Raw genomic sequence first — 14,373 nt, forward strand, 5'->3', positions numbered from 1 at the left:
CGCCCGACGTAGCGCAGCGAGGACCAAACTTCCCAGGCGCTACCGCCGTTGGGAGGAGCTGCCGCCGTCGGCCCCGCCCGCAGAGCGTGGGGTGGGGCTGCTCCCTCCACGCCCATCACGTGGCCCTGTCCCCAAACAGCTCCCCGAGGCGCGCGGCTACTGCCGCCTCACGGGTGCGGGGGCTCGCGCCGGAGTTATGTTCGCTGGCTTAGTGCAGCCGTAGTCACCGCCTTCCTGCTCCGCGGCCGGCTCCCTGCGAGGCGCTGTTCTCCTGGGCTCAGCAGCAGGGGGCTGACCCTCTCCTCCTCCCCCCTCCAAACCCCCTCAGCCTGGCGCCAGCTTGCCAGGGAATGGACTGTAAACCTGGGTCTGTAACCTGTACTGACTGAGCAGCCGCTGGGACAACGGCCACCACCAAGTACTGGACGCTGCTGTGCGGGTTTGCAGGCGGCTCTGCCAATGGAAACCACTTAACGCCTTTAAATGTAGCCGCTGCAGAGGTTTTCTTCTGTAACTGGCAGCTCTAGGGCTCCTCCTGCTGCTGTAATTAGCTTTGGGTACGGGGCTGGGATGGGTTTCAGCCCCTTCAGCTGTTGCCTTGTATTCTCCTCTCTTCCTTCACCTCAGCTCCTGCTCTACACGCTTTCTTCGGAGTAGGTCCTCTTAAACCAGACTATGTTTTCAATCTGATTTAGCAAGAGTCTAACTTCTTCCCCTTGCTTTTGTGTAAACTCAGGTTTTGAAGATGCCAAGAGATCTTCATAAAAATATATTTAGTGATACTAAACTTTAAAAGCTTTTTCAGGATTCATAAATATCTAGAGTTTGAAATTCAGTAAGAACATTTTGAGACATCTAGTCTATCTGCTTCTACACATCTGAATATAGAAAAGCTCAGTTGTACTGGTCCCTCTTCTTTTGCTTAATTTCCACCAGCAACAGTAAAAGTTCCAAAAGAATAAATAGCATCCAAGGATACACAAACATTTATATAATATGTCATATCTGCAATCAGGTTACTTTGAAAAAATAAATGATCATCAATTATGGATCAGGTAAATAATCAGGTTGTCTGTTACTGATTACTTTTGCCATTGTGCATGTAAATTGAATAGTGACTCTTCAGTCATACTTGATACCATGATATTACTCACATTTTGAACACAGGTGACATGTACCATGTGTTGATACTTTTTACAGTATACATTTCTTGTAGAAAAAAAATACCTGTTCAAATTATTTTAAGTAAACCATTAAAATGTATTTATTACATACCTCTACTTACATTAAGCTATTTTAGTGAAGGATTTTATGCTGTTTGGGGTAGGGACAATGGAGTCCTGATCCCTGACTGGGAGCTGTGGGTGCTACTGCACTGTAAATAATATTACAAATCTTTAGATAATTTCATCCTTGGTGTAACTCCATTAACTTCACTCTAGTTACCCCATGGATTAATTTCATCCCATGTAGGGTGTGGAAGCCCTCAAAGAAATGTAGTGAACTGAAATTTCCCACATGCCTTCCTTTATAAAATTGTTCTTTGTGTTATAAAAGAAAACCCATACATGTCATAACCAAAAACAGTTCTCTAGCTCAAATATAATTTTTTTACAAAAAAGGAAGCAGTAATATTTTGCAAGGCAAGAGGCTCCGTGGTTGTGGCTTAGCCCTCCAGCCAAGTCACATGTATCCTCCCCTTTCCTGGAGTATCAAAATCCCTTTGTACTAACAAGCTCAGGCAGTTTTCCCATTCACTGCCTAACTGGTGCCACTTCTCCAGTGGATGGTAGGGGGAACTAGGGCCAGCCCTCTACTCTGGGTTCCAGTTTAGGTATCCTCTAATCAGCAGGCAAGTGTGTTCCATTCTGGACCTTTCTCCTTTTTCCCTGGAGCATTTTCTAATCTCCTAGCTCCCCCCCTGGTTTTGCCCCAAAACTTCCTCCTCCCAGGGAATAACTGTAGGCTACTTTGGCTCTGTAGCCTCCAGATACATCTCCCAGGGAGTGGCTGCAGACTCCTTGCTGCCAACATCCTATTAATCCAGTCCAGTTCCTTCCTTCCTCAGATGGGCTCCCTCATTATTAAGTAAGGGGATTACTTAAACCACCTCATCCCCCTCAGCTGTGGCCTGTCTGGTTAATTGGATGCCTCCTTAGCCTACATTAACCCTTTCAGGGTAAGTGGGGGATAAGGTGGGTATATTAAATGCCAAAAATATGGCCCTTTTTGGAGAACTGCTGCATGCCTTTCTCTCCTGTGCTTCCAGCGACCCCTCTGCTGGGCCTAGGCAGTGAGTAGGAGGAAGCTGCGAGACTTGAATGCAGAGGGGAAAAGAGCTGAACTTTAGTAGATTGGGACAAGGCATCTGGGGGGAATGGAACTGGAGGCTGGCAGCAGGAGAGGGAAACTGAGAGTTGAGATGGGACTGGCTGGACAAAGAGACTGGTATTGGGAGCTGAGGTTATAGAAGTGCTGAGAGCTTGCAACTGAAGTCAATGTGAGCTGTCCTGTGAACATATAAAGTGTCATACAATACTAAATACTCTAAAACATTTTCTTAGATGTCATAAATTAGACTAAGATACTATAGTGATAAGCGCCCTAGGAAAGCCAATGAGGAAATTAATAATTTTGTCTTCTGAGCAGGATTTGAATAGTGTGCAGTGAATAAAACCTGGGGCCACACATTGAACAATGAGAAAAAAACAAAAATAGCTCACCACAAACTGAGCATTGTTCTTTCTGTGCGCTAAATGAGGCAGGGGTCCTATGGAAAAATAGCCTGTGATCATGTAATTCAAGACTCTATCACAGTGCATATGCATAAGGGGGCTGAATTAAGATTGCAGATGCAGCCATAATTCTGGCATTTCCTAACTTTGAGTGGTGGGTTTTTGCAAACTTAATAAGTTTGGTTTTTTAAACATTTTGAGTATGTGTGTGTATAATATATTAAATAAAGCAAGACTGACAATCACATCCATTACTGCAAGTAGGAGGAAGTAAGCATAAATATAAACTGAGATAGTATATGTAATATTTAATTTTATAGTACATCTCCTCTAGTCCAGTGAATGTAGTGCTTCTGAAAAATTCCAAGTACTGCAGCCTGAAATACTCTCTTTATAGATCATTTATAACACAGCAGCACTTCTAGTTTCTTCATCTGTATTCTGCAGGGATCACCTCTATAGGTAAGACAATAGATCATTTCTTGGTTTCTCTGTTAAGACTGCCAATAAAGGTACAAATAATGGTGTTAGGTTTTGTAATATGGTCAGCTATGTATTTGGAACTGGACTAAAACCAGCAACTTATGTCCTGTAGGCCATTGAAGAATTGTCAGATAGTATCGATATACTGACTGGTCTGGAATCAGAGCTGTGCTCTAAAGATATAATGCACATTGGCTTGCAGGGTTAGTAAAGAGTAAAGCTACAATTCTGTCACAGAGGTCAGATTCCATTGCTTTCTGAGACCTCTGTGACTACTTCCACAGTGACAGGGCTGTAGCAGCTGTCAGCCCTGGGACCACCAGAGCAGCAGGCAGTGGTCAGCCCCGAAGCTGCTGGAGCAGTGGCCCCCCAGGGCTGCTGGAGCAGCTGCCACTAGAGCACCGGCTCCAGGGCTGAAGCAGTGACCAGGGTTGGGTCATTCCCCCTGGGGCTGGAGCATCAGCGGTCAACCCGTGCAGTAGCAGGGCTGAAGCGGTCTGACTGTTCCCCTCTCCCCCACAATGTATTTTTAGTAAAAATCACAGACATGTTGTGGGCTTCTGTGAATTTTTGTTTATTGCCCGTGACCTGTCTCCGACTTTTACTAAAAATACCCATGACGGAATCCTAATCTTAGTAATGAGCTATCTAGTTCTCTTAGAATATGTAGGAGTAAGTGTTTAATGAAAGTCCTCACTGATTACATGTAGGAAATGCAGTATATTCCATAAGGGTGAATTGTTATTTCATATATGCTGTAAATTTTGTTGATATTCTGGACTTACTGTTGCAGATATTTATATAAAACCCCAGATATGCAGTGATGGGCAGCGTGTATATGAGTGGAGAGCATAACCTAGAAGGTTCAATCCTGTTAAAATCAGTGGCAGTGCTTCCAGTGACTACAGCAGGAACATGTACAACTGTAAGTGTTAACTTGAACCTGTGTGATTGTTAAATATCATATCAAGACAGCTCTTTAGTTTTGCAAAGTTGATATTATCAATTCTCTCTACTGGCAGTAAAAACAAAATAATTTTATTACAAACAAGCTTTGTAGTATAGAATTTGATTCATAAAAAATACATCATATACTGTTATGCTTGCACATAAATGCAGCAATGCACATGGGCAGTGACTTAAACAGGAATGCAGAATGTCTTGTTATTGTCAGGCCTATGCTGCAGTTGTTCTGAACGTAAGTTAAATGAGATTTAAAAAATGTTGAGGTTAAAATATTAAAATGCATTTAAAAATCAAACACTACTTTCAGGAAAAACAATACTTTAAAAATAAAAACTACTTTAGGACTGAATTGATCTATTTTAGCAATGCCAGTTACTGTTATAATCCGTCACATATGTTTGTAGGCATTATTAAATAGATTCATCTTGTATCTTACCAGCCAATGGAAATTAAAGAAAGTTTTTACATCAGAAGTACTATGTTTTTGAATAGTTACAAGTATAATATTTTGCATGTATACAGTGACTTTCATAGTGATCTTAAAGTACTTTGTAAACATAAATTACTTATGCCTCAGACCCTCCCCATAACGGAGCAACACTACAGTCTTTCATTTTACAAATGGGTGGATTGAAACAGAGGACATATGTGACTTTCCCAAGATCATGGAACTGTTAATTGGTAGAGCTAGGAAAATAACCCAAGAATCCTCTATGCCACTTCCTCTTAAAATATTGGTCCTTCTCATTGAAGCTCTAATATTGGTAGATAGCAAGTTGACAGACATAGTGATAACCCTTGAGTAGTATTTGCTTTCAAATTGTAAGTTGATGTAAAGTATTTTGATATCATACTTAAATAGATCACTGTACAAGTGTAAAAACAGCACTTGTGTAAAACTTTCAGTTTTTACTTAAAAAAAGAAGTTGTCTTTGTTGCAGAATTCAAATCAAACTTTAGTCTTCTGTAACAGAGGGGAAGAAAGTACATAAATATACTGTTTAGAGACTTTTATACAAAAAATAAAATGTTACTTAAACCAAACCATATGTACAATTTAAATTTGCCTACTCTTATAATTTTATTACCGGTATTTGTTTAACAGTAGCGTTTAGGGACCCCAATCAAGGATCAGCCTCTCATTGTGCTACGTGCTGTATAGATTTGTAGTGAAAAGGTAATCCTTGCCCAGAAAGCTTACATTCTATGTACTACTGAATATGGTCCTATAGAAAAAATAGTATGTTATGTAATTAAAGCCTGTATTAAATTAAAGCCACAAGTGGGCAACATTAAGGTTGCACAGGCAGGCTTAATTTAGGCATTTTCTATCTTTTGAATGTTTGACTTTGTTAATAACATTCTTTAACTTTTTTTTATGTAATATAAGATACCAGATAATTAACCATACTAGGGAATCACATAAAGTACCAGTTCTTAATGTAGAAAAAATTATACAGTCTTACCTCCAGAATGAAATACACAGGCCTTTTTACATTCATCTTCAGTGTCAAAGCGATTTGCATTTCCATCACAACCGCCATACCAAAACTGAGCACAGGCATTAGCTTGTTTATCATAGTACCATTTTATTATATACACACGACATGACCCTTGATCTAATCTCAATTTACATCGTGGATCCAGGATATTTTCTTAAAAAACAAAGGATAAAAAGAGCTTTCAGCATGTGAAAATAACTTGCATCTCAATGTTTGTGCCTTTTAAACTCTTTTATTGCTGCTAATGTGATAGAGCAATTTAAAGTTTCAGCTGAAATTTTTAAAGATTTTAGTTGAAATTTGGAAGCCTAATTAAATGTGGGCCTTTATTAGATTAGCTCTCATGTTTTTGTGAGTGAAGGTACAAGCACCTTCACAAATCATAAAAATTATAATTAGAAATATTGTGCTATAAAATTATTATCCATACAGACTATTTATAAAAAATGTTTGGAAACATTCTGATAATTTTGGAAGCTAACTGTCAGCAGTCAATCTTACCAGAAACTAAGAGGGAGGAAAGATTGATAGGCTAGAGAACTAGGAAGTATATACAGTATTCGTGCATTGGTACTGTGTGTGAGTGCTTCTGGTTCTAAAACCCTTATGTTAACTATCTACAATACATAGTCCATCTAAGTTCTGGTACAGCATCCATCACTGTGGTATTGGAGCCCTAGCATTAGAATAGTTATTAGAATCAGAAATTGTATTCAGTGTTTTTCCTAAGATGTGCACACTTCACTTCTAATGGCGAAGGTGGTAATCAGGTACTGCACATAACAGAAGAGCTGATAAGCAAAATAAATCAATGATAAAAGAATGTAGCTGCATCAGTGTGAGCTGTGGGATGGGGTAGGTGACCTGAGTATGTGCCTAGCATCTCTGATGGGTATGTATTGGGGGGTCTCTGTCCCACAGCTCATGCTGAAACATACTGAAGCACAAATCATGGATTCACAATACACACAGCTCATGCTGCCACAGCTACATTCTATTTTTAGCACGCTAGCTCGATGAGGGCTAGTGAAAATATTGTACTGGGAATCACACCCACATCTAGTGCAGACCTTCCCTCAGATTCTTTCTGACCCCGGCCTCTTTTCCTGTTCCCAGCATGAGGGAAACAGCAAGACCTGGCTGTTTGGGGAAGGCAGGGCAAGTTGGATGAAGATGCTGGAGAACCAATGGGACTGAGTCCACTCTAAATCCTAAAATGGTCCCTCCTCCCCATCATAGCTTTACCAAACCTAGGAAATGAATTAGTCCTGAAGATGTAACTCTGATTTAGGATCTTTAATAAAGCTTAATGTTCAAGTAATCACAATTAAAAGTTGGGTATAATGTATAACCTGGTCTGGGTGTAAGCAACACAGAGGAAGCTGATGAAAGAGATGGTGACAGCATTTGGTCTGGCGATGATGATGTCAGTGATGATACCACTACTGCAAGTGAAGAAAAAAGAATTGATTTTTGTCTTGCCTAGATGAATTAGGATGTGAAATAGTAAGGAGCAAGATGATAGTGAAAGTACCTCTGGTGTTCACCAAGGGCAAGGATGGCTGCCTGTCTTCATCAACTGCCACAGATGATTCTTTGGTCTGAAACAAATGTTTAATTTTATTTAATTTTAAAATGCTTTTAGGTTAATCGTGTCCCTAAAAATGAGGTGGGCTCCTAACGAATCCACAAGTCACTATGATTTTTGAACTTAGGACTAGATTGGATTCTTTTTGGAAACCATCAGTGCTGTTTCTTAAAGTGTTGTTAAGGTTGTTAAGTGATGAAAAATGGCACCATTTTAGTATCCTGATTAGCTCCCTATGCAAATTCAAAGTTAAATCTGTTTATTTTTCTGACAAAAATAAGTTATTTTTTACTCTGATTAGCTAAGTTTGTAGTAGTATGTGAGGGTGAACTGTGTTCTATTCTGGATCATGCATAAGCCAGAGAATTGTTATCTAAATTTTGGTGGTGAATATTGGTTTCTGGTGGTGATGCATGAGCCAGAAGAATACAATTTGACTCTCATCCCAAGACAGGTTTGTGGTTTTGGCTGTTTCAAAATTCTGTAATCAGAAAAAATATAATATAGAATCATAGAGAAGAAATGCCACTTCTTAATTATTTTTCAGAGTATAACAGCCCTTTCAATATCAGTACAAATGTATTATGTTAAACATGATTGTAATAATCCTTGTCTCCTCATGGATATTGTTACTATTGTTACTATGCTGCAGCAGAACTCTCATTCACAACATATAGCTCTCAGAATTCCCAGTGAGGTAAAGGAGAAACTTCACTAGCTCAACCAGTAGAGGGAACTGGGCGGGGGGAAATCTGATATATTGCATCCATTAGCAGACAAGGATGTACATACCAGCCAGTTGGTTATTAAAATAAATGATTCATTTTTATACCGGAACTAATGGTTGAGAGAGCTTGCTTTCTGTCACAGATGTTCCATGGCTGTCTGATGAAACTGATTGTCCATTAACATTGTTGATGCTGTGAAGTAAGTAATGTGAAGAACCGGAAGACAGTGAATGGATAGATGGTCCACTTATGCTTGCACCATTTCCAATACGATTATATATTAAGGCACCATGCTCGTCTTCACAAAACTGGTTTACTAATTTGGACTCCAAAGCTTAAAGAAAAGAGAACAGCATTATTTATGGAAATAGAGACTCAATCAGGAAATAAGGTTATTTATATGCCCTAATAATAATTATTAATTTTCATTATTTATTAATTAACAATACAGACAGCCCATCTGGAGTATTCACCATAAGTCGTCCAGCTCCCTCAGACCTCCTTTACTTGTACTCCAATGTACATGGCACATTGTGGCATAAAACAAGATCTGTGTCTCTAAACTCAGCCAACTGTGTTTATTCAAAAGCCTCTGAATCTCTTAAAATATCTCTGTCATTACCTCATAATAGGCCAATCTCGCCTGCCTTCATCCCATGGAAGAGAGTAAGAAATCAGGATTTGGCTCCCAGCTCTGGATGCTTTGCATTATGCCAGTGGTGCGAATCAGCAGGACACCTGGCTTAATTGTCTATTTGGGCATTTCCGTTTTGTAAGTGGGACCTGTGGCGGGCATTGAACCAATGTAGAAGCTCAGTACCTTACCTCTACCCAGCCCTTTGGCATAGCTGGTGTCACTAGACCATCTCAGTGCTCCTGCAATTCCCAGCTGCCAGAATGACTCCATTTGGCATGTGCAGCCTAGTGTAAATTAGAGCAGTCTTTGGGCTGCTCTAACTTATGCTATGGGTTGGACCATTTCTTTACCAGCCTCAGAAACTGCTGCACCCCATCCCTCAAGATGCACCCAGTATAGCTCAAAATCTAGGCCAAGATCTCTGGAAGTTTACACAGAAAGAAAAACAAGCCATTCTTTCCATTGGACAAGTTTAGCATGCTCTGGATTAATTTACAAATATTTAACACAATGAAAACAAAATGCACTCACCTGGAAGAGTATTAAAATCATCAATGAGATACATATGTTCTCTGTCAGGATCTGATGCAATCAGATTTAGTTCACGCAAGAATTCAACTTGTGTTGGATCTGAAGTATTTACAATTCCTATTGCATACATTTCAATGTTGGTTGCATGGGCCTCTCGGACAGCAATATCCAGTTTAATAGCCTCTCTCTTATCTGCCTGTCCATCTGTTAATACTATAGCTACTTTTCGCACACCAGTTCGAGCACCAAAAAATCCTTCCTGTGTTGCTTTGCGGATAGCAGTTGCTGTATATGTACCTTCCCCCATATACAGCATTTTTCTAATTGCTTGTTTCACATCCTGTTGGGTTGTGTACCTGTTAAGTCCAAATTCTAGCCGAACCTCTAAACTGTAGAGTACAAGACCAATTCTGGTAGCATTTCTGCCTACAGTTACTCTATCTACTAAAGCAGTGACAAAGTCTTTAATTATCTCAAAATTTTCTGGTCCCACACTTTCAGAGCTGTCAATCACAAACACAAGCTCCATAGGGATTTCCTTACATTTAATACCACAGCCTGTAGAGGAAGAATAAAAATCAGATAATGATTAGTTCTGAATTTATTATTATACTTAGTCGTGTGTGTATATATAACAGATATTACTTCCATTATAGCTTGAGTAGAGCTTAATATATTATTATTATACTAGCTATGCAATGATAAAGTTATTCTGTACTCATGGTGGAAGAGGAGAAGGTAAAAGTAAATTAATAAACAGGATCTGAAATGTAAGATTGATTGAACACTTACCACATATCTCTTTAATTAATTTAATTATATCTTCTCTCTAAGTAAGAAAAAATAGAAAATAATAACAAATAGCACATTATTTGACAATTGTACACTCTCAGATGACCTATAATATTGTCCTTGCCAATCCAGGGCCGCCCAGAGGGGGGGGCAAGAGGGGCAATTTGCCCCAGGCCCCACAGGGGCCCCCACAAGAGTTTTTCGGGGCCCCTGGAGCAGGGTCCTTCACTCGCTCCGGGGGCCCCGGAAAACTCTTGCGGGGCCGGGCGCAGGAGCTTCTTCGCTCCCGGTCTTCGCTGGCGGGGGGTCCTTCCACTCCGGGGCGGAACGACCCCCACTGGCGAATTACGGCCGAAGACGGAGCGGGTCCCGCTCCGTCTAAGTTCAGCTCGGTCTTCGGCGGTAATTCGGCGGCGGGGGGCCCTTCCCTTCCGGGACCCGCCGCCAAAGTGCCCTGAAGACCCGCGGCGGGGCCCCCCCGCCGCCGAATTACCACCGAAGACCGGGCTGCACTTCGGCGGCGGGTCCTGCTTTGGCGGTAAATTCGGCGGCGGGGGGGTCCCCGCCGCGGGTCTTCGGGGCACTTTGGCGGCGGGTCCCAGAACGGAAGGGCCCCCCGCTGCCGAAGACCCCGGGCCCCCGGAATCCTCTGGGCGGCCCTGTGCCAATCATTTAATTTCAGATATTTGTTCCGATCAAAAATGCCAGTGTCTTTCATGCTGTGAGCTTAATTATGCCTCTGCTGAGTCTGAACTGCATCAGGGCCCCAATTCAATAAAACTCTTGCAGAAGTGTTTAAGTCCCATTGAAGTCAAGTCAGGCACCTTTTGTATTGTTTCTTAAATGTGGATAATGTAGCCGGTTGCAAGACTACTAACATTTTTTTCTCAATGTAAAACTCAGTCAGGAAACATTCCAAATAATAATCCCCATGTGATTCATTAACTCATAACATCTTGCATTTAATTTGTGTCTTTACAACAAGATTTGCTTACTGTTAGGCCTTGCTCTCCCTTGGGTCCAGTACTGCCCTGCAATGAAGACCATAATTTAGCTATTAGCAATTAATTAGTAACAACTAATGTAATTTGAACTATTTTATCAGCCTTGTAATTTACATAATATTTAGATAACACTCTCTTTTCTATAAAAATGTACAGTTAAAATATTAGGGCTCAGTCCAACACACAGTATCTACCGTCTTCTGGGCAGCACAAGTCCTATGAGACTGCAGCTGTAATTGGAGTCTAGTCAGAAGAATGATCAAAATGCTATGGAGACCAGAAAACCCCAAACCTCCAGCTGCAGAGCTGTGAGTTGCCATCTATCCAGAGAAGAGAGAACTCATGCAAATTACTTCTTGCCTGCCATGCTCTGCAAGTGCCAGTTCCCAGAACATTTTGCCTCCCAACCTGTTACTATAGGAGTAGCTGCAAGAACTCTAGGATTGCCATAATTCCTGTTTGTGTACACAAGTAGACAATGATAGGCTCAATACCAGGGCTAAGGGCTGGGGCTGTTTTATTGTAAAAAATGAAACAAAACAAGAAGCTCCTTGCTGTGATGATTATTTGGGTCTCTCCCATCATCCGTGTTCCTGAACTCTAGGATTGCCCCCACTTAATCATTTCTCTTTTATGGAGAGGGTTGATGGACAGTTAAATTTGACTTTAGAACAGAACTATGTGGTTGTGTACCTTTTAAGTTGATTGACTTTCACTTCTCTAAGGAAGAAGCTGCACCTATTGTTTTGACCTCTGGACTCTCACTGAGCAAGGGAATGTGTATTTTATAAGGAATTCTGTCTTTAAAATCCTTGCATAGTTTGACTATTTTCCATAAGTATTTCAGATTATTTGCAATTAAATAGTGATGAAAACACTTTACGCAGCCATATACTTAGGGTGTTTAAAATTTGTTTACAACAAACATTGATAAATCGTAGGAACTCACAGGTTCTCCAGACAAACCAGGATCACCCATGTCGCCTTTTTCACCTTTTCTTCCCCTTTCACCTGCAGCGCCGCGATCACCCTTGGAATGATGCATTAGTTAGACAATAGCTGTAAGTCACATCTTTCAATTAAACTTTTCATTTTATATCTAGCTGTCATTGTTGAAACCTTGTGCAGCTGGTGGAAAGGACTAAAAACTATTCTACCAAAGTTCTGTTCCTTTTTATTGTAAAAAGTTCTACGTGTCAAATATATTTCAAAATATATTTAAATTGTAATATTGTGAAAGGTACTTTATAAAATATTAAACTGAAGTCCTGATCCTGTGAAGGGCTGGATGTTCCCAAATACCACTGACCTTAAAAGGAGTCACTGAGCACTTTACAATGAGGTGTTCAACACCTTGCAGGATCAAGCCCAGTGTTAGTTACAACAGTACCTTTAAATTGTACTAAACTCAGATAAAGCTTTTCATTGCTTTCTTGCACTCTGACTTGTGTAAGATGTAATCAAATTAATATCTGTGGGGGAAGAAAATACTGGAGTTGAAATGCTGGCATTTCAGTGAATGCCAGCATTTCACTGAAATGCTGTGAAATACAGTGAATTTCTCATTGGCTCACTTTTTAAGAAGTGTGCATGATGATGAAAAGAAGACATACTATATCAGACAGAGTAGAAGCTCTAAGGAGCAGGCTCCACTGAGCTAGATGGCAAATAGAACAATCTGCTGCCACATTAGTAAAAACTTAATTTAAAAAGTTCTGCATACCACTGCACCTAATCAGACTACAGTATGGCAAGATAAAATATGACATCTGTTTACTGATTTCCTCATTTCTAACTATATTCTCTATTACATAATTGCCCTACAAATTCTCATCCCCTAGTCTCTCTCCACAGAATATAAGTAACTCCACTCGGAGTTGACTCCAGAATGTTGACTTCAAGGGGAGAACTATGCACCAGACATTATCTTTCATTTATATACTGTACCTTTGGGCCAAGTAGTCCTTCCCCAGGAGACCCTCGAGGTCCTGGCATTCCTTGAATTCCTTGCTCACCCTAATGATGTTTCAGTCAGAAATGTTAACACTTGATGACCATTCATCATATATTAATGTTAAATATTAACAGCAAAATTGTTTCAAGCTATATTTTAATGAATATACTGAACGATATCACAGGTCATGTAGATTTCTTAATGCAGATATATTTTGGCATATGCTTTCCTTGCTTCCCATCAAGAATATTTTTGAGCTTCCTCAAAAGGGAAGGGCCAGCTTGTGAATCCCTTATTCGCCCTGCTGAGCACCTATGTGTGTAAATAGACAAAGTGAATGGGACTTCTCACAGGAACAAGTTTTCACCAGCGTGAATAAGGGCTGCACAGCCCTTCTTACATATGACTCCTTCTTAATATTTAAAAAAAAAATTGGCTTTTTCTGTTTTCATCTTCTCTTGGTCTCTCCCCCTCATTCCTCTCTCCCATCCCTTTGGTCTGAATCATCACTCTCCACTTACAAATCCTTTCATAGTGTAAAAGTACCAATTATAGGAGAAGAGGATCATGACATCTAGACTCAGTGTTGCGCCTTCGCCTTCCCAACTGACAGTTAATAGAACTATTCCAAGCTTGGCACAAGTGTGCAACACACAGATTGACGGAAAAGGAACAGGGAAAGGTGGACTTGTTTTTTGGTGCCCACTTGCAAGGCTAACTATATTTGAGACTAGTTGAGACTCTGTCTTGGAGGCTCCTGGGCTACCTCCCCTTGGCCTTGCTGTTAATCTAGCAGTGAGGAAGAGGACGGTCACTGTTGATGCTCATGTTACTCTTTTCAGTCTCCACCTTCAGCCCCTTAACCAACCAGGGTATTTTAAAAAAAAACACCCAAAAATGAACAGGAAACAAAAAAACACCCCCACACAATGAAAACAGGCAATCTGTTTCTCAATTCCTTTATATTGTGATGGTCAGGTTCTCCCCTGAGCTACATATGAGTACTGAAGTCAATGAGTCTTTATACCTTAGATCCCTGAATACCTTCACCTGGAGGTCCCAGGGGGCCTGGGGACCCTTGCCGTCCTACATTTCCCTAAATGGAGGAAAACCCACACATGTTAAATACAGTATCTAATAAAACACACATGACAAATTCTTATACCATCACACAATTTCATGTTACTCCTCAATAATGTGTGATGTCCTCCTAGGATGGGTGAGCAAACTACAGCTTGGGGGCCACAGCCGGCCCTTCAGTCATTTTAATCTGGCCCTCGAGCATCAGCCGGGAAGCGGGGTCAGGGGCTTGCCCCACTCTGTGCATGCTGTGACTCCATGCAGCTCCTGGAAGCAGCAGCATGTCCCCACTCTGGCTCAGGGCAGCCAGGGGGCTTCACATGCTGCCCCTGTTCCAAGTGCTGCCTCCACAGCTCCCATTGGCAGGGAACCA

General features: G+C 40.9%; 1 protein-coding gene and 1 long non-coding RNA gene across 5 annotated transcripts in view; one reads left to right on the forward strand and one right to left on the reverse strand.

Moving 5' to 3' along the window:
• The first annotated feature begins 43 nt into the window (after positions 1–43).
• The window catches only part of LOC120375181, a 67,222-nt gene continuing 52,892 nt past the window's right edge, over positions 44–14,373 (forward strand). For 2 of the 4 annotated variants that reach the window (XR_005586487.1, XR_005586484.1), the window contains exons 1-2: positions 3,060–3,197; positions 4,012–4,143. This is a non-coding gene — a long non-coding RNA (uncharacterized LOC120375181). Of the gene's footprint in view, positions 654–2,381; positions 2,501–3,059; positions 3,198–4,011; positions 4,144–14,373 lie in introns of those variants that run through there. The other 2 variants (XR_005586485.1, XR_005586486.1) reach the window with 2 other exon arrangements.
• The window catches only part of LOC120375180 (collagen alpha-1(XXVIII) chain-like), a 69,043-nt gene continuing 58,981 nt past the window's right edge, over positions 4,312–14,373 (reverse strand). The window contains exons 27-37 of the mRNA XM_039495917.1: positions 13,948–14,016; positions 12,914–12,982; positions 11,916–11,996; positions 10,958–10,993; positions 9,963–9,999; positions 9,171–9,728; positions 8,107–8,336; positions 7,221–7,287; positions 7,039–7,131; positions 5,651–5,839; positions 4,312–5,148 (exon numbers count right to left, since the gene is read on the reverse strand). Of these exons, the coding sequence (XP_039351851.1) occupies positions 5,141–5,148; positions 5,651–5,839; positions 7,039–7,131; positions 7,221–7,287; positions 8,107–8,336; positions 9,171–9,728; positions 9,963–9,999; positions 10,958–10,993; positions 11,916–11,996; positions 12,914–12,982; positions 13,948–14,016 (1,437 nt within the window). The 3' untranslated portion in view covers positions 4,312–5,140. The remainder of the gene's footprint in view (positions 5,149–5,650; positions 5,840–7,038; positions 7,132–7,220; positions 7,288–8,106; positions 8,337–9,170; positions 9,729–9,962; positions 10,000–10,957; positions 10,994–11,915; positions 11,997–12,913; positions 12,983–13,947; positions 14,017–14,373) is intronic.

Source organism: Mauremys reevesii, linkage group 11, assembly GCF_016161935.1.
Source record: "Mauremys reevesii isolate NIE-2019 linkage group 11, ASM1616193v1, whole genome shotgun sequence".
Lineage (NCBI taxonomy): Eukaryota > Metazoa > Chordata > Testudines > Geoemydidae > Mauremys > Mauremys reevesii.